We start from the raw sequence: 24,177 nt of genomic DNA, 5'->3' as shown, positions 1-24,177 counted from the left end.
TACAACCTCAAAAGATGGTTTGTTTTCACCTTTTTTGACAAACATTGTGTTATTTCGGGACTTGTAACGTCGTGGAAAAGTAAGGGAGTCGCCTGAGTTAACCCGTTCAGTTTATGGTGTTTGTTGTTTTCTCCGTTATATCCCGATTCCTTGTCAGTTTGAGGCGACTGAGTGTCGAAGCGCGGTACGTAGAGTAATTTACGGAAAGATGCCATAATTAACAGCGGCACCACACTTTAAGAGCTCGCTTAGGCTATAAAAAAAAAGTTTTGTTTCAGTATTGTGAAACTTAACTAAAGTTAAACTTTGTAAATGTAACTATTATCACCGGAAGAGGATGAGCTCAGCAACGGTTACGTCAGGTTTAAAATGGAGGCACACACAAAAGGAGGAGGAGCCATGTGCAAAGGCAGGCTCTTAAAGGAATAGTTCACGAATTAATTAATGAGTAAATAAACAAATAAATAAATGATGCAATTCATTATTATTTTTTTTTTAATTCTCATGTTTCGTGTTTCAAACCCGTAATTTTTGGAACACAAAACTCTTAAAAAATATTTTTTATTTTTATTTTTCATTGTAAGTGAATTGTTTCCAGAAGTTGTCATTCTGCTTCTTTTGTGTTCTGTGCACCAAAGATTTATGGAGAGCATGATCAAAGTCATTATTCATTCAAAATCGTATTCTCTAGCTTTTAGAAGTGGCACCTATGGAAGAGGTTTGAAGACATGCAGATGAATAAATGATGACAAAATGCTCTTTTCATTTCAGATTTCCTTTACACTCATCACTGTTGCCCTTGAGATACTTCAGCATGCTGCAGATGAACTGTCCCAGGCTCCCAGCAGTTACATTGTAAGTTTCTTCACATACAGTGTGGCTCAGTGAAAAGTAATGCAATTCTAACAAAAATAAACAAACATATAAAGTATATTCATACTCATTTGCACACTGAAATTCCTTCAAATGTCAGATTTTTCTCTGGGATATGAATGAATGAAATACTGTTTCATTTTTATTATACTACACATTTTTTTTTTTTTAAAGATATACACACCATTACCGCCAGAGTGCTGTTGTGTGCCTCTGCAGTAATCATGTAGGCGGCCTCTAAATCGGTGTCTACATCAAGACCTAAACAAATGATTCAGCGCATGTAGATGATTCACAGATAATAAACATTGCAGCATGATGGGCTTCAAGAAATGCAATTGCATATATGGGTTAATATGCACTTCTGTGCATATATTCTGAGGCCTGCTAGCAGCTCAACCTTGCAGTAATCAATCAATCAACAGTAATTAATCTGGGTAATTCCAGAATAATCAAGGTCTCACCCGGATGTCCTCCTTGTCATCACAACACTGTCTTTTAGGCAGCATGTGCTGTTTATCAGACAAGCTAAAAATAGATTTGACCCCATTCTCAGACAGCATGCCAGAAGCTTACTGCAATTCCTACTGTGCTCCACCAAAAGATGATGCCTTGCGTTTTGATTTTATATAGGTTGACTGAAATTAAACACATTTCCTTTCAAAGATTGTATTGATAACTTTGATTCATATACACGGTTAAAGACGAAACCCACGGCATTTCCTGCAATCAAGTTTATTCATTCAACATTTCACATTACAAATACTTTAAGCATTCTGTTATAAATATTTAACTGCAAATAGGCTAATCAAGACTCAACTACCAAAGCACAAGTATGACTAACCCAACTATAAAATGATATTTCTCTTTACATAACTCCATATGGATTTAAAATATAAAAATTAAAACTTAGAAATGACATAGCAAAAAAAGTATTCCTCTTATAAAAATCTATTGACAAATACACCTTCCCATACACAGTTATAAACTATGTAAATTTAAATAAGCAGTCACATAGAGAATTTTCTGATATTTTTTGATACTGATATCCTTCTGTAGACATGAAGCACAATATAGCGATTATTAAAACTAGAAAATCTAATAAGTGTACTGATCAAAAACTATAATCGAAATGACAATCATCACATTCCAATTAAAAATATATCAGTAAATTGTTAGAACATTATTCACTTAATATTTACATTGTAATCACAGTAGCATGAACTCAAGTAGGAAAATATGTGAATACATAAAAGTGAAAACACCTATCATTTCAGTGGTATTTTTTTATATACATAAATCAGAGAATGTTAAAGGTTATAATGGCTGAAGGAGAGTTTGTGAGGTGAGCCAGGTTGAAAGTAATGGTTATATTAGAAGTACACTGTAAAGGTCTCTGGGAAAAAGTATTGCACAGATCTCACTGTCAATATTTTGAAAGCGTATTCAAGTAAACCCTGAATCAATATGCGACTAATCACCCTCTCCTATGCTTCTTTTTGTCATCTAGTAAACACAGTAAAGTGGGGTATGCACACTTTGTGCATGGGCAAGGAACATATAACTGCAAGTGTGGGGAAAGGGTTCAAATAAAAGTACTATTAAAGCAATTGAAAATAACTAAACCCTAACTTATTCATTTAGCTCATGCGTACCTAATGAATAAATGAATCTTGTTACCTCTCAGAATTATACATAACAGTAAACATTGATATTTCAATATGGAACATTCATCATTGTGATACAAGGTGCATCCTAACATTACTCTAATTTACAGTGTTAATTATTTTATTTTCTACAGCCAATAATGAGGGAGGTATCATCATTCTCGTAACTGATAGTGGGTGGGTACTGGATAGGTATATATTTCTACATGTACCACACATTTTAAGGAATTTGTGTCATGCTAGATTCAATATTTACTTTCTCCATTTAAGACAGCACAGTTTGCATTTTGCAAATATTAGATATTAGTTTCAACAATACGGTCACCTAAATATATATATATGTGACAATCTAGGGATTTCAGCACGTAAATACATAACCTAAACAAAATTATATTAGCTTTTTTTCTTTTCCTTAAGGTATGCTTGCGTTATAACCAGATCTCTCAGTAACAAAAGGTACAAAATCGATATTCAACAAGTGAAAAAAAGAAAAGTTATCACAAAAGGACTTTCCATTTGTGGAAAAAAGTGACTTGAAAAACAATATTTAGAAAAGTAGTGCATAATGGTTTTACGTCCATGACAAAATAATTGGCTATAAAACACAGTACAAAAATCAGCAGACCATGTAAAAAATAATATTTGTTTTTCAAATTCTTTGAAATGTGCTCCGCTACTGCAATGCTCTGTTAGAACACCAATGAACCCATGGCAAAACCCATGCAGTAAAACACTATCAATGCAACACATGGTAATTTCTCATTAGCAAATACTACAACATTGAGTTACCTTTTAGCACAAAATCCCTGACAAATGAGCCAAAGTTACTGCCATAACCATTACAAGAATCATAAATACTTAAGTTAATAGATTTCATTCTTTTTTTAACCCATCAAACCAATTAAATTTAAGCTTTTTATCATATATATATATATAATCTTCATTGTATCACAGACAGTAGGACATCTCTAAGGCTCATCTTTGGTTTGCCTGACCTAAAAACTGGATCCTGCATCACTGCTGTTCTCAGTTGTTGTCCGTTAGCCTTGCCTCAGATCTTACGCTTGATTAAGTTATAGGTAACTTGGAAGCAGTTTAATAGTAATCTTACAGTGTCTGAGCATTGTTAGAATGAGAACCTCTAAAGGATTTTAATATTATAAATCTTTTTTCCACTTAATCACAAAGATTTGCCTTAAATGTTAGAACCAGTCCATATAATCCATTCCAGAATGAACCCCTTAAAATGTCATTTTAAGTCACTCATACAATAGCTTGTGGTCTCGTTCGTCGTTACTGTGCATTTTGTTGAAGGAGTAACTGTGAATCCACATTTGCCATGCAGCCATTTAAGATTAGTCAAACCTCAACATTAAAGTCATATGAACGAGGCTCGAACCCTTACGTTTCCAGCCTCTTTGTGTGTAGCCTTCAACAGTTTAAAGTGAAAATGTGACCCATTACAAACAAAAGATGAGGCTCCGAGAGAATAAAGATAGAACAGTAATTCAGAGTCAAGTCAGGCTAAACATCTATATTTTTTTAAATCTAATGCATTCAAGTCTTCATGCACACCAATGTAGCTTTTCAACAAAAATCAGGATTACACCATTTTCTTTTAGCATTCTCTTCTGCAAAAAAAAAATTAAAAACTTAAGAATAAATACAATTTCAGACTTAAAAAAGAACTCCAAATAAAAAGGACTTAGCAAAATGAAAAGTGCATGTATATGAATGAATAGCACAGCCTTGACCTCCCGATCAGTTCCAGCGGAAGGAGATGTGGCGAGGCCGGTCTCCTCCCTCCTTCACTAGAGGCTTGTGAAACTCCCGTCCGGCACGCGAGTGAATGGCTGCCCAGCAGTATTCACAGTAGTACTGAAGACAAGTGACATTAGCACAGAAGAATGGAGCGAACTTGCCCCCACAACGCGTGCCCTGACACTCATCACACAGCTGGTCATCCAGTACATATGGCTTCACTTCCACCTGGGAAAAGTAGACACTTTTAGCTTAACACATGTTGTTAAGACAGGCTGACCATGAAGAACAAGGGCCAGAAACAATTTAAACAATTGAATCTGACTTTATTGTAATATACAGTAGATCAGAGCTCTACTTTCTTGTCCATATAAAAAAAAAAACTATCCATATGAAAACTTTAGGTGGGCTTTTTTACCCCTAGAGTAATCATTCAATATCAGTTAACATGAAACCAGGGTTCCAGCAGGACCTTAAAGTCTTAAATTTATAAAGGCCATAAAAAGTCTTAGGCTAGCATTTTGTTGAATAAACACGAGCACTGCACGTTTAAAAATCAAACTGCAGGACATTTTCATTTCATCTTGCCTACATATATTGCCTGTTAAAGTCGCGTATATTAGTGCAGTGCTGCTTTGTGTACAGCGGTTACCAGTAAACTGCTATTTTTCTACCCCCTACTGGCAGAGAATCAATTTGCATTTTTTAATAAGCCCGTCTGCTGTTTTTTTTCAACCAATATTTTTTTTAAAAGCAAACATGCAGTTGGAAATGTGAACCAGTGGTTCAAGAAGAACTTAATATGCCTTTTGAAAGTCTAAACAATTAGGACGCAAGATATATTTATTTAGGTTTTAAATTAATATAATAACTGATACTTCGGACTCATCCAGTTTCTTAATGTTTTATAGGTTGAAATGTTTTTTTAATAGAAAAGTGAACATTTTATAAAACTTTGTTACCTGTAACCTGTATCTGAACATGTTTTTACAGTCATTTTATGGTTTAATGTTACCATAGACATAGCCCATCGCTCATATGATATTAATTTTACTTGTGCAGGTCTTAAAGGGATAGTTCACCCGGAAAATGAAAATTCTGTCATTAATTACTCACCCTCATGTTGTTCCAAACCCTGAAGACCTTTATTCATCTTCGGAACACAAATTAAGATATTTTTGATGAATTCTGAGAGCTCTCTGACCCTCCCATAGACAGCAATGTAATTAACACGATCAACGCACAGAAACGTAGCAAGGAGATCGGTAAAACGGTCCATGTGACATCAGGGGTTCAACCGTAATTTTACGAAGCTACGAGAATACTTTTTGTGCACAAAGAAAACAATAATAACAATTTATTCAGTAATTCTTGTCCCTCAGTTTTCCGCCATTTTGGAGAGTACCCAAGAACGTAATCTGCGTTGTTTACGTTCAGGATAAAGCGCGTGCAAGCTCTCAGAAATCTAAAATTTCTTAATTTGTGTTCCGAAGATGAACGGAGGTCTTATGGGTTTGGAACGACATGAGGGTGAGTAATTAATGACAGAATTTTAATTTTTGGGTGAACTAATCCTTAAAAAAAAAGGTATTAAAAAGACAAAAAATGCCACACACACACCATGTGAAAACACAAACTGTGAATATAGAAAATAGTCTAATAGTCCAAGTTTACGGTCCAGACAAACTCCTTCAAAAAGGAACTGGCTATTTAAAAAAAAAAAAAGTTTCAACGCTTAAATTGCGGAAAAACTAGACAGTTTACAAGAACAATCAGGCAGTGCAGAGATTCAGTCAGAGGGCCATATAAAATTACTACTGGCTCTGCAGTAGGTGGTGCTAATATTGCATATATGGAAAGCTAAAGAACTTTGAGCTGTGTAGTTTATGCAAACTGATATAGTAAAGTCTATTTTTTTTCCTGTGCTTTGCTGGACAAAGATCCAACCACCACTCTCACCCGTTTATCGATCTCTCCGTGTTGCAGCTGCACAAAGCGAGCATGAGTGCATAAATGAACATACTTTAAACTTTTCTGTTTTGCAAATCCTTTTTTTTATTTTTTATTAATCTTAGGAAATATTCTAACATTTTGAGATACTGGATTTTTGGCATTCATGAGCTGTAAGCTCTAAACACGTCAATTAAAAAAAAAAAAAAAAAACTTTTTTTTTTTCTAAAACACTCAAAACATTAATTGCATCATGCAACAATCATACCACAACAAGCATTTATTCAGAGAAAATGTACTGGATGATTGTTACTACACACTGGAAATAATGTCCAAAAAAAACTCACCGTGCTTACTGTGGCAACAAAATTTAAAAAAAATGTTTGATCATGGTAATATCTGAAAGCCAAACAAACCAGCTCGTAGAGGTCGTGGAACTCCCCCAACAAAGATTGTTTTTCTGGGGTCAAGGGGCTGAGAGCCATCCATCACAAAGTCACTGTCGTTCAAATTCCAGGGTCGTATCTGGACCTGAAGACACACAGTGAACATAAGAGAATCACTAGCTGTCATGTGCCATACAGCAAACACAGGTGGAATTTAGTAGAAACAGTGTTTCAACTTTCAGGTTTATATTTAACTTTAAAATGCTCTACTGCTTTCTCACAACTTGCAAAGTCACAGGAACAGCAGACATACAGCCTTTTAATATCTTACTGGCTTGTCTTTGATTGTAGGACTAGAGACACAGAGATAGAGCTTCCCATCCTCTTCCATACAAGCGTCTATCAGTGCCTGGACCGAGCTCTCGTCTTGAAACAGAAGGAACGCATAACCTGCAGGACAACGGGTGCATTGAAGGTATGGATGCAAGAAGCAACCAGCAGTCACTTTCAATAACCTTGACCTGTAGCCTTTGCTCAGGCCCCACTGATGATATTCATCTGGAGCTCAGCTTTAAACAATGGGCGTGCCGTATACGCACCTACGTAGGAATGCAAAATTCCATCCGCTGAAATGAGAGAAGCTGATATCTGCATGACTCATTTCTTAATAAACATCCGTGCAAATGACTTTCAAACTCACCTTTTGGTGGAAAATATGATTTGCTTTCTGCTTTGTGAGGCCAGTCCACAAACAAATGTCCAAAGCGTCGGAAACTGGCAGTGATCTCGTCTGAATTTTTTTTTTTTAAAATACATACAACGTGTTTATTGTGGTTGATGCACATTTTTTAAAAACCTGGAAAGAAACACTTGTTTATGCTTTAGTACCTTCATCTATGTCCGGAGGTAGACCACCAACAAAGACCTTGCGAGAATAGCGCTCAATGCGTTCGCCATTTTGGTGAGGGAAACTGTGTGGTGAGCCCAGTCCTCCCAGACTCTGATCAGACCTGTCATCCTCTCCATAAGTCCGCTCATCATCCATGGGAAACAACGATGAGTGACCTGTCACACAATAGCCCCAAAGGCCATTTAGTGGCACTGATGCTGAAGTCACCTAACAAGCATTTATATGCAATGAAAAGCGGCTATAGATTTTGTAGAGTAGCAATTAACATCCATCTTCATTTGAATACAATGAGGGTGCAAAGTTTCTAAACACAACAGAGTACAAAAACCTTGCCTGGCAACCAACCAACACAATTTAACACAAAGGCATGTTGTAACTTGAAATGACATGAACCGACAGACACTTCTGAGATCTTTACCTCGTCGCCTCCCGTAATTCCTCGCTGCATGTGAAATAAGACAGAATAAACTTAAGCAAGGTGTTAGAAAATTCTATCAGATGCTATCAAATGGTTTAAAACACTACTGGTAAAATGGATGATATTTGTATTAAAATGCACAATAACACATATCCAAGGCCACAAGTATTGGAGAGCATAACGTAACCCACTTCACGCAGAACAAGCAAACCATGAAATCATCTGGTTTACAACATTTGTGCTTTTCAAACATATACTTTATTAAATCCTATATTATTAAGCATTATTAATATGTTTTTGTTTTTTAAGTAGCGTACATTATGCAACTATAGTATGTGAAAATAACCAAACCAGGTCTGTGCAGAAACTGCATGTCCAACTCTCCAGTGTTTGTCCTAGATTAGCCTTCAAATCCTGAAGGGAGCTTAGGTGATATATTGGGAGAGCATCTCCATGCCCCTTCTTTCAACTTATTCCGTGGCTGTGCTTTCTGAAACACTCATCCTGTGGCATCTATAAATCACTAAGCTGTAACAGATTCCAAATCCAAACTTAGAAAGCAGGGTTGTATATGTGTTACTCAAATGCAGGAAAACATTAGTATGGGGCACAGTATGCATTTGTCACATCTGTTGTGATTAATAGAAATAACATCAGTTATATATTTTTGGCATATTTTGGAGTTTGGGGGAAATTTTGTATAGTTTTATTAGACTTAAGGTAAGTTTTTTGAATGGCCTGAATGAAACCATGATTTTGGGCCTCTTGTGGTATGTATCACTTCAGCTGAACTTGAATCTGCTCTGACACCAAGTTGCTTTTTTGGGTCACATGGCCTTCAGTATGTGCTTTGGATAAAAATAACGAGGCAAACGCACTGAATAATCACTTTATGATTGAATTAAAATGCTTTGACATAGGCTAGTTGGCAGTCTGCCAGCCTTAGAAAGAGAACAAGATAACCAATTAATGAGGTGACCATGACGGAAGACTTACAGTAGATTGTATTTGAATTGTATATTTATTGGGTGTTTTATAATTTTTTGGATTTTTGTTATTTAGGCTGATGGAATGTCGTTTTAATGGAAAGCCAACTCGTTGTTTTTAAATTTGCTATGCAAATTAACTAAATATAGCTGCAAGCAGCGATTACCAGGCTTCAAGCACTTAAAGGCCTTTAAGGTGGTATGCTTTTAGGGTCTAGGCCAACCTGGAAGTATGGCTGACAGTAACACACATCCAAAATAGAGAATAGGCTCACAGACACACACAGAAATGAAATGGTTAAACTATTATATTAATACTCAAAAAGCATGCTTACACGCACACATACACAGACATGCATGCACACACATTTTGTTGCAGATATAGATATTTGAAATAAATGATAGGTGACAATACTTTTTGAAAGTCTTCTTTTTAAGAGTTTATATGTCATTTTCAGGTTTCACTGTAATCATAATCTGGCATAATTGTAAAAACTGATATGTCTAAAATGTTAAACTTTGACTAAAGGTGATTTTAAATGTTAGAAGAGTGATTTTATAATGTCGAAGCATGAATCCATAAGCCAACCTAAGAACAGTACTGTTTTCGTGAGATGAATGAGCCCATTAGTGGTCTTCTGCTGCTATCTAGTGGTTATAATTGCAATTTCATGCAATTTCTCATACAACACTGTGTTTTTAATATGACTATTCGACAAAGACCTTGCGAGAATAGCGCTCAATGCGTTCGCCGTTTTGGTGAGGGAAACTGTGTGGTGAGCCCAGTCCTCCCAGACTCTGATCAGACCTGTCATCCTCTCCATAAGTCCGCTCATCATCCATGGGAAACAACGATGAGTGACCTGTCACACAATAGCCCCAAAGGCCATTTAGTGGCACTGATGCTGAAGTCACCTAACAAGCATTTATATGCAATGAAAAGCGGCTATAGATTTTGTAGAGTAGCAATTAACATCCATCTTCATTTGAATACAATGAGGGTGCAAAGTTTCTAAACACAACAGAGTACAAAAACCTTGCCTGGCAACCAACCAACACAATTTAACACAAAGGCATGTTGTAACTTGAAATGACATGAACCGACAGACACTTCTGAGATCTTTACCTCGTCGCCTCCCGTAATTCCTCGCTGCATGTGAAATAAGACAGAATAAACTTAAGCAAGGTGTTAGAAAATTCTATCAGATGCTATCAAATGGTTTAAAACACTACTGGTAAAATGGATGATATTTGTATTAAAATGCACAATAACACATATCCAAGGCCACAAGTATTGGAGAGCATAACGTAACCCACTTCACGCAGAACAAGCAAACCATGAAATCATCTGGTTTACAACATTTGTGCTTTTCAAACATATACTTTATTAAATCCTATATTATTAAGCATTATTAATATGTTTTTGTTTTTTAAGTAGCGTACATTATGCAACTATAGTATGTGAAAATAACCAAACCAGGTCTGTGCAGAAACTGCATGTCCAACTCTCCAGTGTTTGTCCTAGATTAGCCTTCAAATCCTGAAGGGAGCTTAGGTGATATATTGGGAGAGCATCTCCATGCCCCTTCTTTCAACTTATTCCGTGGCTGTGCTTTCTGAAACACTCATCCTGTGGCATCTATAAATCACTAAGCTGTAACAGATTCCAAATCCAAACTTAGAAAGCAGGGTTGTATATGTGTTACTCAAATGCAGGAAAACATTAGTATGGGGCACAGTATGCATTTGTCACATCTGTTGTGATTAATAGAAATAACATCAGTTATATATTTTTGGCATATTTTGGAGTTTGGGGGAAATTTTGTATAGTTTTATTAGACTTAAGGTAAGTTTTTTGAATGGCCTGAATGAAACCATGATTTTGGGCCTCTTGTGGTATGTATCACTTCAGCTGAACTTGAATCTGCTCTGACACCAAGTTGCTTTTTTGGGTCACATGGCCTTCAGTATGTGCTTTGGATAAAAATAACGAGGCAAACGCACTGAATAATCACTTTATGATTGAATTAAAATGCTTTGACATAGGCTAGTTGGCAGTCTGCCAGCCTTAGAAAGAGAACAAGATAACCAATTAATGAGGTGACCATGACGGAAGACTTACAGTAGATTGTATTTGAATTGTATATTTATTGGGTGTTTTATAATTTTTTGGATTTTTGTTATTTAGGCTGATGGAATGTCGTTTTAATGGAAAGCCAACTCGTTGTTTTTAAATTTGCTATGCAAATTAACTAAATATAGCTGCAAGCAGCGATTACCAGGCTTCAAGCACTTAAAGGCCTTTAAGGTGGTATGCTTTTAGGGTCTAGGCCAACCTGGAAGTATGGCTGACAGTAACACACATCCAAAATAGAGAATAGGCTCACAGACACACACACACACAGAAATGAAATGGTTAAACTATTATATTAATACTCAAAAAGCATGCTTACACGCACACATACACAGACATGCATGCACACACATTTTGTTGCAGATATAGATATTTGAAATAAATGATAGGTGACAATACTTTTTGAAAGTCTTCTTTTTAAGAGTTTATATGTCATTTTCAGGTTTCACTGTAATCATAATCTGGCATAATTGTAAAAACTGATATGTCTAAAATGTTAAACTTTGACTAAATGTGATTTTAAATGTTAGAACAGTGATTTTATAATGTCGAAGCATGAATCCATAAGCCAACCTAAGAACAGTACTGTTTTAGTGAGATGAATGAGCCCATTAGTGGTCTTCTGCTGCTATCCAGTGGTTATAATTGCAATTTCATGCAATTTCTCATACAACACTGTGTTTTTAACCTTTATGACTATTATAGTGTTATTTTTTCCCAATCTCTCAAATTTTGTATGCTTGTTTAGAATGAAATTATGCATCATTTTACACAGTATGGAGAAGTTGTGGGCTTTCTTTTAGGATTTATAGGCCTTTGGGTATGCACGATGTAAAGAACATATTATAAAATGACAATGTTATAGCTGTCCAAATGCAAATGTTCAATTTTTTTTGATAATTATTGGCCTAGAGAGTCTAGAGAATAGTACTGCACTGATTTTATTGATTTTGAGTTAGTTCACAATAGTACTTTTTTATTTTTATAATCTCAAATACTTCAAGAGCAGGCCATATGGGTTTTCTGCAAAATCTCTTTTGCAGTTTGTAAGGTAGCTATCCTTCAATGTAAACAGTCGGCAAAGTTGTTAATCAAAAAAAGTGCATGATAAATAAAGACATTGTCTCTCAAAAGAAAGAGTCGACTCAGAATCGCCTTAACGAGTCGTTATATTTTCGAATCTTCTGCCTGTTACCGATCTACGTCACTGGATTGATACGTTATGTGTACATTTTCAATTGAGTGCTCAAAATATCAGGGGTTTTTTTAGGGTTCCAGGTAAAGCACAATATTACCGTTTTACTGAAATAGTTCAGATAATTCGCTGTGAACCCACTATTTCCTAAGAATGTGTCGATTAATGTAGGCTGTCGTTGTTCTAATTACTTTGTGCGCTACACTACATTATTATTAAACAGACTTTATAATCATTGTGAAAGTGCTGTTTATGTAGTTATAGGGTTAATGCCGAGAGTAAAAGACCCGGTAGAGAGACAGTTAGTCAGCTAAACTTTAGCTGTGGGCACGATTCGCTTGCATAAGTGTTAAACAAAATGTTTTTGTCATTATTTTAAGAACTGATTGGAGCACTATATTATTGTTTTAAGTAAAGGTGCATGCTAGGGTGGTACAGTGTTTTCTGACCTTAGATGCATTTAAACCTGTTGTAGGGGACTCCAACACAATATTAGGATACTTTAAAGAACAGTTTGATTGACCGTACTGATCCTAGAGGCAAAGCTGTTCAAAATGAGGAGATCTAATATGATATTAAGATCTAGTTTATATGTGAATATATGAAAATTGTATTGCAATTTGAGGTCATTTACTATAGAAATATTGTGTTTTTGAGGCCTTTTTAACTGTTATAGCACCACCTATGGTCTGATCTCAATGAAACTGTGCATGCTTGTTAAGAGTAATCCGTCACATGGTTTCACCAAGTTTCGTAAAGTTTTGAGTTTTCATTTAGGTTTTATAGGCTTTTGGGTATATTTGGCCACGCCCTTTAAAATTGACCCCGTTATAGCTACCCAAAGGACAAAATTCAACATTTTTTTCATAATTATTGACCTAGAGAGTCCAGAGAATTGTGCTGCAGTGGTTTGATCGAGATTGAGTGAAAAACCTAGGACTAGTTCGCAAAAGTAGGTTTTTAACAATTACTAATAATTAATTAACAATTTGATTGACAGTAGTTGTTCTTGAGGCAAAGTTGCTCAGGATGAGGAGATCTATCAAATGATATGAACATTGAATGTATGTGTGAAAAATCGTGCAATATACAATCGTTTACGCACTGAAAAAACGCAATTTCGCCCCCCAGTGGCCGATTTCTTTCAAAATTCTTACAGACCTTTAGGGCCATGAGTCAAACATTCCCACCGTGTTTCGTTCCAATCGACCTCGAGGGTGGTCCCCCTTTAAAAATCGCGTTCTGGGGTGTAAAATACACGCTTTCAGTCGGGGTTTCCCTGGTAAATTCGCATTCCAGTGCCTAAATATGCCGTTATTGGGGTCGCTACAACCCGCGACATCAAAAACAACTGCGGACTTGGCAACACAGAAGGTAGCGCTCGCTAACTTGCTCAAGCGCTCCTCTTTGTGCCAATCACAACAGGCTTGGCCAGCTGACCAATCAGAGCAGAGTAGGCTTATGGAAGGGAGGGGTTTACAGACATTTCGCTCAGGACTGAATCGAACAAACCGTTTCGAAATCATGGACAAATGACCATGTATAAATGTATATTCTGGGAAAAGAATTGTGCTGCAGTGGTTTGATCGAGATTGAGTGAAAAACCTAGGACTAGTTCGCAAAAGTAGGTTTTTAACAATTACTAATAATTAATTAACAATTTGATTGACAGTAGTTGTTCTTGAGGCAAAGTTGCTCAGGATGAGGAGATCTATCAAATGATATGAACATTGAATGTATGTGTGAAAAATCGTGCAATATACAATCATTTATGCACTTGAAAAACGCAATTTCACCCCCCAGTGGCCGATTTCTTCCAAAATTCTTAGACCTTTAGGGCCATGAGACAAACATGCCCACTGAGTTTCGTTTCGATCAACCTCCATTAACCTTGTCTAATAGGCACTTAAACTTGTTTGGCCAATGGCGGCCATGTTTTGTGATACGTGAATGTCCACAGACACTTGTGCCACTTTGGACAAAGACACTGCATACCAATTTAAGTCAATTGGACCAACGGTTGCGAAGTTATAGCCATTTTTATGTTTTTTTCCATCTTATAGCGCCACCAAGTGGCAGAGCTGCGCAATTTTTTAAATTTTACCAAAGATTGAGCTCTTACACATGTGTACCGAGTATGGTGAAGATATCTCACTCCGTTCAAGAGTTATAGCCATTTTAGTAAAATTGGCCCCACCCCTTAGGAACGTTTTGGCGTCCCTAAGCGACGGGGAGTCGCAAATTTCAACTTTTTTTGATAAGACAAAATCAAGCATTATAATGCAGCAAATACAATACAAAAATTGCATATTGCAGATCTGATGCAACATAGGCACTGAGGCAACAAAGATGGCAAATGATACACTGAAACTAATGTATGATGTTGAGATTACAACATACTGGTCAGGGAATCCAGATTTTAATAACCAATTCAACAGAGATTTTAAACTGAAATATCAAAGGGGCATAAAACAACAACAACAACAAGACAATGCATGCATTATTTGTAGTGCAGCAAACATAAGCAGCATCAAAGCAAAGTAAACCAATACTATTATTTTGGTATTTCAGGTTATTTTGTTAAAAAAAGCCATACATTTTTTCTTAATATAATACATTTAAAATTCATAGCCACACAATTAAATATGCTATATTAAATATTTGCTTTCAAAACGGAGTCATAAACTCAAAGTATAAATTAGCAGAGAAAATTTATTGAACAATTGAAAATGCCTTGTCTACAATTTCTAAATGATGTTTAATACTAAAATTTGGTGATTTTTACTTGTAAAAGATACTTAATATATTACTTAATACTGATGTGAGGCAGGATTTGCAAATGATGGCAGTGAATAATGTACCTTTCAAGGAATCCTGCTCGGCTCTCATGATGTCGATCAGAGAGTTCTCTAGAGAGTGCATGCTGAAACCATCAAAGGACCGACTGCGCTCCTGCAAAAACAACAAGGGAGATGTGATTAGACCCCGTCATTCTGTCTTAAATGTGTTTTATCAAGCAATGCAGACAAAGTTCTCTTTAAGTGATATCAACAGTTTTGGAAACTGTTCGCATGCACATAATTTTGTTTTGAATTTGAATATCAGCAACAGTAAAAATGCAGATGATATCAGTCACCCCACCCATCCAAACTTGCAACTAGGGCACACATTAACATACAGAGGCTCACACAGTTGGGCACTTGATATCTACACCAATAAATGAATACAACAAGGCTCCCTAAGGCTACAGACCTAAAGAAAAGAGGTTATTCTCTGTGTCCGTTTTCTTGCAAAGGGACCCATGCTTTGCAATTCAAAAATTTACATGGAGTCTGTAGTCACCTGATTAAGAGTGCCTTCGTAGCCTTTATCCATTACCCTTGGGTGTTGCAGCACAACAGGCCTCTGCTTACCAAGAGGAAAAGCCTTGCAAACACAATACAAGGTTTGTTCTTGGTATTAGGCTACAAACCGAACAGGGAGGACACACCGAGCATGTGAAACAGTGAGTGTTTTCAGTGAGTTACCACTGCGGTTCAAACAAGAACATAATCTCACCGTGTACTAAAGCGCATAATGCAGTTCAGACTCGCTGGTAATATGCAAATCAGACAGTTACCAAAATAATTAGATACAGTACTACAAATAATTGCTAGATAAGCAATTATGTTCTAAAGGTACTCAAATTCAAATCGGAAGGTTTTGTTCATCAAATCATCTGTTGGTCTTCCACTGTTATCGAATCCATGATAGATTCAGAAGCAATAAGAATAGCCTCTTTGACTAAATTTGGAAAAGTCCCTAGTATCAGTGAATGCTAATATCTGGAATAAGATAATTGGTGGTTATATAAGAGTATCAGACTTTCCAGTTCTCCTCCTGTTGCCTGTGCCATCCCCTGATTTTGACTCACTCATCCATGTCTTTTTATATCGGTGACATTCACAGCTTGCAGAAGTGGAGCGACAGCACCGCATTACTCATCTGAGCTTTGATCTATCACATTTATCTAACAAGCATGCCACATCAGCACTTTGTCACTATCAGATTAGGTTAGGCCAAAGGGAGCAAATGGAGGGAAAAAAAAAAAACAGATTTGTTTATCTCATCACCAATAAACACACACCTTTGCAACCTTATTACCTCTAAACAAAATGCTCCTCTATTAAAATCATTAATAGCTAATAATTAGGAGTTTTAGTTACCTGAAAAGGAAAGATGCTATCGTTGCGGTTTATGGTATCCTCCATCCAGGGTTTAGTGTTGAAGCCAGAGTTGTTGCGGGGATACTTCTGTGTTGGGGTTTGGCTATTTGGGAAAGATTTCTTTAAAGGAGAGATCGAGTTGAGGGGATTGACCCCTCCGTTCAGCCCTCGGCGATACTCCCGTCCCTGAGAGCTTCCCCAGCCTCCATACCCTCCACCTGGGCTCCATGAAGTAGAAGATGGGGTGGACGAGGGGCTCTGATAGCTCCCCCAGGGGGAAGGAGACTTGCTTAGGTTGTTCCCCAAATGGGGCAACTGGCTGAAAGCAGCACTGCGGTGGGAGAAGGGAGGTTGATGGGGGCTGGCCGAGGACCTGCGGTGCTGATTATGAGGGTGCTGGAAGTGAGGATGAGGAGATGGATGGTGCTGAGATAGAGGCCCTATCTGGTGGGAGAAGTTCCCCCCGAATCCTGTACTGGTGTGATGAGAGAAACTTTGAAATAGCAGCGGAGGAGGAGCATTGTTAGTAGTAGCAGCCTGATTGAAAAAGCCAACCTCTTCGATCAAGGTGGAAGGGTTGGGGGGCATAGCAGTTGTGTGTGTGTGTGTGTGTGTGTGTGAGAAAGAGAGAGAAATGGAAAATATTCAGAATACTAAACAGCTAATGAATCAAATCATCCAACCATTATACCATAATACATTCTTATAGGCATTCTCTATTCACTTTTACACTTACACCCATCATGCATGGTCACACACGTAATACGGTTCTATCATGGATTTATGCACTTTGCTCTCAATCGTAATGAGATCGAAAGGAAAATATGGTGCAACGAGAAACGCCGTAGGCAGTGCACCGTTGATTTCATCGACAATGTTCCTTCTAAGCAAAACGGTGTCGTCTTTTAACAATCACGACAAGTCATCATAACACAGGCCACCTTATCTAATAATTCAGCACGGCCGATGATGGAGGATTTTCACGCAAGTATTTTCAAAGCATTGTCATCGCAAATGTTTCAAGAAAATGCAATTGACCTACCGGCGTTCTTCCTTATTTCAGCAATGAGCTCCTCTCTCTCTACCATTTAAATACAGGAAAATGTTGACGGCGTTTCAGTCTATGTGCGATAGGGGTAGTGTGCCCTTCGGTCCGAATTTTACCATAAAAATCCTCAAATTTACATTGACGCGTCGATTAAATCCTACGGTTGTGATGCCGAACGCTACTCGGTGAATTTCTGATACATTTGCTTCATATGCAACGCTAGATTATTTCAGATCTCACGCTGCAAGCGACAGCGTTCGTGTTCTGGTTGCTTAATGACACCGTGCACCGCAGTCGGCGTTATAATAAAGACAGCGATTGAAAACGATCACGCATCATTGTCGGACAACAATTTACGCGCGACTCGTTTTGGATGTTTTTGCTAAAGATTTTCAGAATATACACTGAGAATGACACAGGTTTTCTTACGTTTCCAAGTTGCAAGGACAGACTGCAGATGACCATGGTTTGTGAGTGTTGCAATCGACCGACCAATCCGGCTGAACTTCCGTCTTTAACCCCGCCCTTGTATAGTACAATCTCCGCCCAGGTTCGAGTCTACGCGGCATTTGATTGGACAAGAGAATCGCAACCACCCCTCTTTCTCAACCAGTTACTTTCTGTCACACAGAGAAGGGTGAATGTAAATATACCCGGTTTCGAAATGTTTCAATATTTGCTGTCTACACTGCGTTTTAGATCAAATTCCTCTAAACAATAAAATACATAACAATAAATAATATTTTGAAATAATATGGCGAGTGCCAGTAATGAACCTACAGGTGTATTCTACAATTGAAAAAGCAGCTTCTTTGTAATTATTAAATGTGTATTAAACAAATAATGAAATATGAGATGTTTATATGAACTTTAGCCTTTTCTTGGTCTGGAAAATGCATGCTTCACAGCTTCCACTGAGAGTAGGCTATGAAAAATCTACATTTTAAAGACAAATATCTTATGATGGTCCACAGTTTCCTGCCTGGTTTTTCTTCACATTCATTCAGTCTGCACGCTGCTTTTACACAGGGCCAGACACAATCTATATCTTTTTATTGATGGGTTTGGAGTCTCAGGGATGCCTTCAGTAGGCCAGTTCTAGTGCTCACTGCAGCCTGCAATCCCATTAAAATAAGCTGCTACTATTTTCAGCCTGTAATCTAGTTTTAGCGCTTGACTATTCATGCCTAGACCAGATCAAAATCAATCCATTTCTCTGCAGCATTGGATTAAAAACATGATGTATGACATCCACTGGATGAATCTGTTTTTAAGCAATTCATTTTTGTGTATATGTCTCATTTAGTGTTTGTTGTACACTGACTAATGATTCATCTGAAGGAGAACTGACATATTTGGTCTGTCTACTGAAATGGGAATAGATAAAATCAAGCTTTCATGCTTTGTCCAAATTTAACCACCTGCATATATGTTAATATACAAAACATTTCAAATAGCATACAGTTTTCCACAAATTAAGCAATAGCAGTTAGTCTGAGATTATAATAATTGCTCTTGCATGCAAGGCTTTCATGCCATGTATTTAAAGATGCAAATCAAGCCAGCCATAAACAGACACACATGAATCAGCTGTGTTTAAAATGCATCCATCATTGACATCACTCACTTTCTGTTTCCCAGAAACCAGGCAGAGCTGGGACCTGAATAACCATTTGTGGTCTTTCCTTTCATCAGTCTGTCTGTGGGTCTGTCACAAGATACCGCGCGCAAGGTCATCTTGCAGAAGGACAAGTGCTGCTCAGAGGATTAAAAGACAGCTATCTTCACAATGTTGTTCCGTCAGACACATCTGCACTGTAGTTGCATGCTAGACATCGCCCCAGGTGATGCGATCAGTTTTGCATTATTTCACATGCTGTTCAAGGATTGAAGAAAACGATGTGACCTCAATTTTAGCTTTGACGAGAATTCAAAACATTTGCAAGCTTAAGGTGCCACAAAAATGACTAATTTACACTTCCTTCAGCTGCTACTGTAATGTTGCGTATCTCAGTGCTTGCCAGCATGAATGTTTTTGAAATAAAGCAATTAATATCTCTCCATGGCAACAGAATGACTGACACTGCTGTTTGAAATGTAGGCTGCAGAGAATAGCACGCTGTATTATGCAGTAGCCCTCAAGGTTAAAGATGTGAAAGGCATGATTTCACCAATCAAGAATGTTTATTAAATTCCTTAAAATGCAACTCTTTGAACAGCAAAAATGAGCTGTGCTTTGTAGAAGAAAGTAAGACTTTATAGTAAATCAGAAGCCTGACTGCATTCAGAAGCTCTTCAACCCAATTTCTAAAGTTCCCATTTGACCCCAGCAGATCGTTGAAACATTTTAGGCCCATGAAGGGTGAACGGTGAGCAGTGTTAGGAGAGGGATTGAGCTACACTTACCGCAGTGTCATAAACCATGTGCAAACACTGCAACAGCTGGGAAAGGACCCCTCCCTCTTGTTCCTGCACAGTTACACTAACAAAACACACACGAATACACACACACGTATACACACACACCCTCTCCCTCCCTCTCTGTCTTTCCTGATGTGTGGCTCACAGCTAAGCCGATGTCAATGTATGTTCAGGGACAGCTGGGAAGATGACCATGCAATTCAGCAGCTCTGCCTCTCTCTCTCTCCCTCTCTCTCTCTCTCTCTCTCTCCTCCTTTGACCTTCCTCAGTTTCTCACATCGATTCCCCTGCAGTCCTTTTTCAGGTTCTCGGTTTCAATTAAAATCTTCAAGCTCTTGGCCTCAGGTCTCCGTCTCTCTCCTGTTTTTTTTAAACTGTCCTTTTGTCTATGTTAAAGGGGAGAAGCTTTAGTGACTGCTAGCGCTATGTGGCACATGCCCAGGCCATGTGACTAAGGGCTTTGGCCATGTGAGAACTTCTGCTTTGGCCTGGCAGCAGAGAGGAGAGTCACAGCGCAAGAGGATGAACAATAACACACATAGACACACACACCAAGCACAATGCAACAAGACACACTGTGCAGGAGTACAATGACAGTTTTGTTCTCGCACTGAACATCCACTTCACAAGGCATGCTGCTCACAGAGCAACAAAGCTTTTCTAGTAAAAACTTTGAAGGGAATTTTCCTTCAATTTATACGAATCATGTATATATTTTATTTACTTTGAGTTTAGAATGCACCTTATTCATGATACAATGGACCCTTTTTGCAGACTGTGATGTAAATCTAGCAATGTTTTATATATATATATATATAATTTTATTGTACATTTATGTTTTCGTACCTTGGCATTAAATCACATTATAAAATGAGTTAACGCGGCTGTGTAAGTGTTTCTAATACAAAATCTGAGAGAGTGATGGCAATTTTGACTCTTTTACTCTTGACCATCATTGGAACCTCATAGAAACACTGGATTTTTTCTCTTGCTAATGTAGCAATTTCACCCAACTATGATGACTTCTGCTTCTGAGAAACCTATGTGAAAATGGTCCATTTGATACAAAATAAAAACGAGGCTGTGAGGATGTGGTTGTAGTGTTTGGTATTTATCTTTCACCTTAGAAATCTTTGAAAATACGTATTTCCATCATTCTAGTGGACAAAAACATTTGGGTTCTGAAAATTAGATGTGATTTAATGCCTTCAAAGCCTCATTTTTTTTGTTTGTCAAATTAAATATGGCATCTCCTCTGATTAAGGTTTATTGACAGATCCCTTAAACACTAGCATCAGACTCTATGTAACGTGGCAATAAAGAGAAAATCAGATAATTCAATCAGAAAACGATAGAGAACAGCATTGATGCATGGGACTTGTGGTCAGTATAGTATTTATTGACCACTGATTCACTCCCTGTGCCTGTTAAACTAAAGTAATGCACCTCACTGTGCTGCCAATTTGTTATCTAACGTCTGCTCGAGATTTTTCTGTTTCTCATTGGTTATTTCATTATAGAACGAACATTCCTTTACAAAAATAAATGCTTCATTAATTGTTTACTTGCAAAACAAATAAATATCTGCAGTTGCAGAGTCTAATGATATCAATCGGCCTCGTCAGACCTGGAATGTTTCACTGTCCCTGTGGATGTGCTGTTGAATGTGAGCACTCATTTCCTCTAGAAGGTCTAATCAATGGAGACAGGCCATTTTCCTATTCTTTACACCTGAGTGGGTTTCTCAGACTTCAGGCTTGAAGCTAACACAGCAGTATTGTACACCTAAGTCCACTTTAACCCTGGCCAAAGTATTAAACCCTGCCAAGAGAGCATGTTGAGTCGAAGGTAGATGAGACAGCATAGTGAAAAAGCAATAATGCATCTGTCCGTGTGAATGTTTTAAGGAAGTGAAAAGGAAAGTGAGAGATATGTTGTACTGTTTCAGCCTGCCTCTGTAAGTGCTGATGTTGTCTAATTTAATTCAAGTGGAACTCAATGATTTCTCAGAGTGTTCTCAGAGCCACACACCTAAGCCTGAGGCTCCAAAACTGGCTCACGTTCCTATGTTTTTCCAGTCTTGCTATGACTAGAGCGTGCTTGTGGCCTCCTTTTACTGCTGGTATAGGATGTAATGCAGAGAAAGCGAGAGACGAAAACTGGGTTCAAATACATGCACACTCAGCAAATTTTGGATTGAAATGTAACATGCACATGATATTGAATATGATTGTAAAGAAATTGCTTTACATTTAAACCAAACTTTCATTTGCAAACTATATAAATATACACTCTTAAAAATAAAGGTTACAAATGTTTAAATTTTTTTTGCATTGATACCATAGAAGAAGCATGTTGCGTTCCCCAAAGAACCATAAAGTGAACAGCTCTTAAAAGAACCATTTTTTCCTTAGTGTGAAGAACATTTTAATAATCTGAAGAAACATTTTCCACTGTAAAGAACCTTTTGCACAAAGAAAAAGTTATTTTGGATGTTAAAGGATGTTCATGAAACCATCAATGCCAATAAAGAACCGTTATTTTTTAATCATTCTTAATTTATGTTTAAAAATACACTCTTAAAAATAAAGGTTCTTTTCTGGCATTGATGGTTCTATGAGGAACCTTTAAAGGCAGAGTAAGTGATTTTTCAAAAACATTTTAGAAAACTGCCAAGTTCCTTGTCTAGAGCTAGATAAGATTATTTCCTTGGAAATTATTTCCATGTTTATTATCATGAACCTGGTCCGCTTCCTTTGACTTTAGTGCCATTGAATAGTGGTATAATGCATTATATTGTGTTCAGAATGACATCGATGTTTAATCTGTAGCATAAATTAAGGGATATTTTGAGCAAATCAGGGCAAGTATTAAGCTGCTAGCTCTCTTGCAGGGAACATCTGTACTCTAAAATAGTATCCCCTGTGTACTTCTTTTTACAGACGTACACAAGGGAGGGGCGTGCTTTTGAAAGCATGTTTTATTTCACAACTTCGGAAAGCACAGTTGCTGTGGAGAAATGAACTTGACCAGGCTAGAACAGGTTCAGGCTGTTTCCACTTCAGTTGTTTGGGTAAAAAAGACTCAAAAATAATAATAATAATAATAATAATAATAATACAGTCAGTATCTGTCTAAAAACACATCAGCTTGGTGGAATTCAGATTATTATCGGCCAAAGAGTGAGACGATTTATCATATATTCTCATAAAACCACATTTCAGTTTTCAGACAACCACCACATTTCATTTCAAAATTTGTACTATCACACACCTATAATAACCTGCATCAGAACTGTGAATCTGTCATGCCTGATGGGACTGTGGCTGCCATAGCAACAGTGTCCCATCCAGAACAGTGACTGGAGACTAAGACTGATAAGCAGCCAAGCAGCTGGCAGCCCATGCAGCACACAATCCCTCAGTGTTGGCATGCAGCATCTGTCACTTTCTCACCCCACGCAGACACAAACACAACTGTTACACCAGAGGAGACTCTCGTACAACACTTACATATTGGCAGTGATCAGATAACAAACATATAATATGATTTTGAAGAAATAAACACTGTCTGGGCAAAAAAAGTCACAATTTGGATTTAAAAATCAAATACTGAAGAGTTTAAGATTGGATTGTTATTGCAGCGATTCATGTTTTTGGCATGTTGTATTGTGTGTTTTGCAACAATTCATTTAGCCCTAACCGATATCTTAAACAACCATGTTAGATGATGTTATTATGTCCATATTTCAGGATGGCAATGTCAAGATTCTTTGGACCCAATTTGTGAAACAGTGGTTCAGTGAGCATGGGGAATCATTTTCATGTATGAATTGGTCACCACAGAGTCCTGAGCTTAACTCTATTGAAAGTCTTTAGGATGTGCCGGAGTTGACTTTACAGAGTGGTTTGACTCTCCCATTGTCAATACAAGATCTCAGCCAAAAATTAATGCAACTCTTGGTGGAAATAAATGTTGTGATGTTGCATAACATTACTGAAACAATGCCACAAGGAAAGCAAAATGCTCCAATGGAATATTAGAATGTACGGCAGCGCAGAGTCATCTCCAGAATCAGAATCAGAATCAGAATGAGCTTTATTGCCAGGTATGTTTACACATATGAGGAATTTGTTTTCGTGACAGAAGCCTCCACAGTGTAACAGAATGACAGTGACAGAACAAAAACACAGATAATAAAAAAAATAAAAAAATAAAAAAAT

At 37.4% G+C, this 24,177-nt stretch overlaps 1 protein-coding gene across 1 annotated transcript; it reads right to left on the bottom strand.

The window, feature by feature from the left end:
* Positions 1-2,164: 2,164 nt before the first annotated feature.
* On the bottom strand, positions 2,165-17,082 carry LOC107741097 (cytoplasmic polyadenylation element-binding protein 4-like; the record flags this gene model as incomplete). Its single annotated transcript, XM_016553690.1, has 10 exons — positions 2,165-4,529; positions 6,261-6,323; positions 6,599-6,606; positions 6,659-6,782; positions 6,969-7,087; positions 7,338-7,427; positions 7,526-7,702; positions 10,078-10,101; positions 15,142-15,232; positions 16,486-17,082. Coding segments are annotated over 10 exons (1,521 nt in total), but the record flags the coding sequence as incomplete, so codon positions are not given.
* Between the last annotated feature and the right edge of the window lie 7,095 nt (positions 17,083-24,177).

The sequence above is a fragment of the Sinocyclocheilus rhinocerous genome, unplaced genomic scaffold (genome assembly GCF_001515625.1).
Source record: "Sinocyclocheilus rhinocerous isolate Xijiao unplaced genomic scaffold, SAMN03320098_v1.1 scaffold44, whole genome shotgun sequence".
Classification (NCBI taxonomy): Eukaryota; Metazoa; Chordata; class Actinopteri; order Cypriniformes; family Cyprinidae; genus Sinocyclocheilus; species Sinocyclocheilus rhinocerous.
Note: the sequence above shows the minus strand (reverse complement) of the source record. Positions and strands in the feature narration are given on the sequence as shown.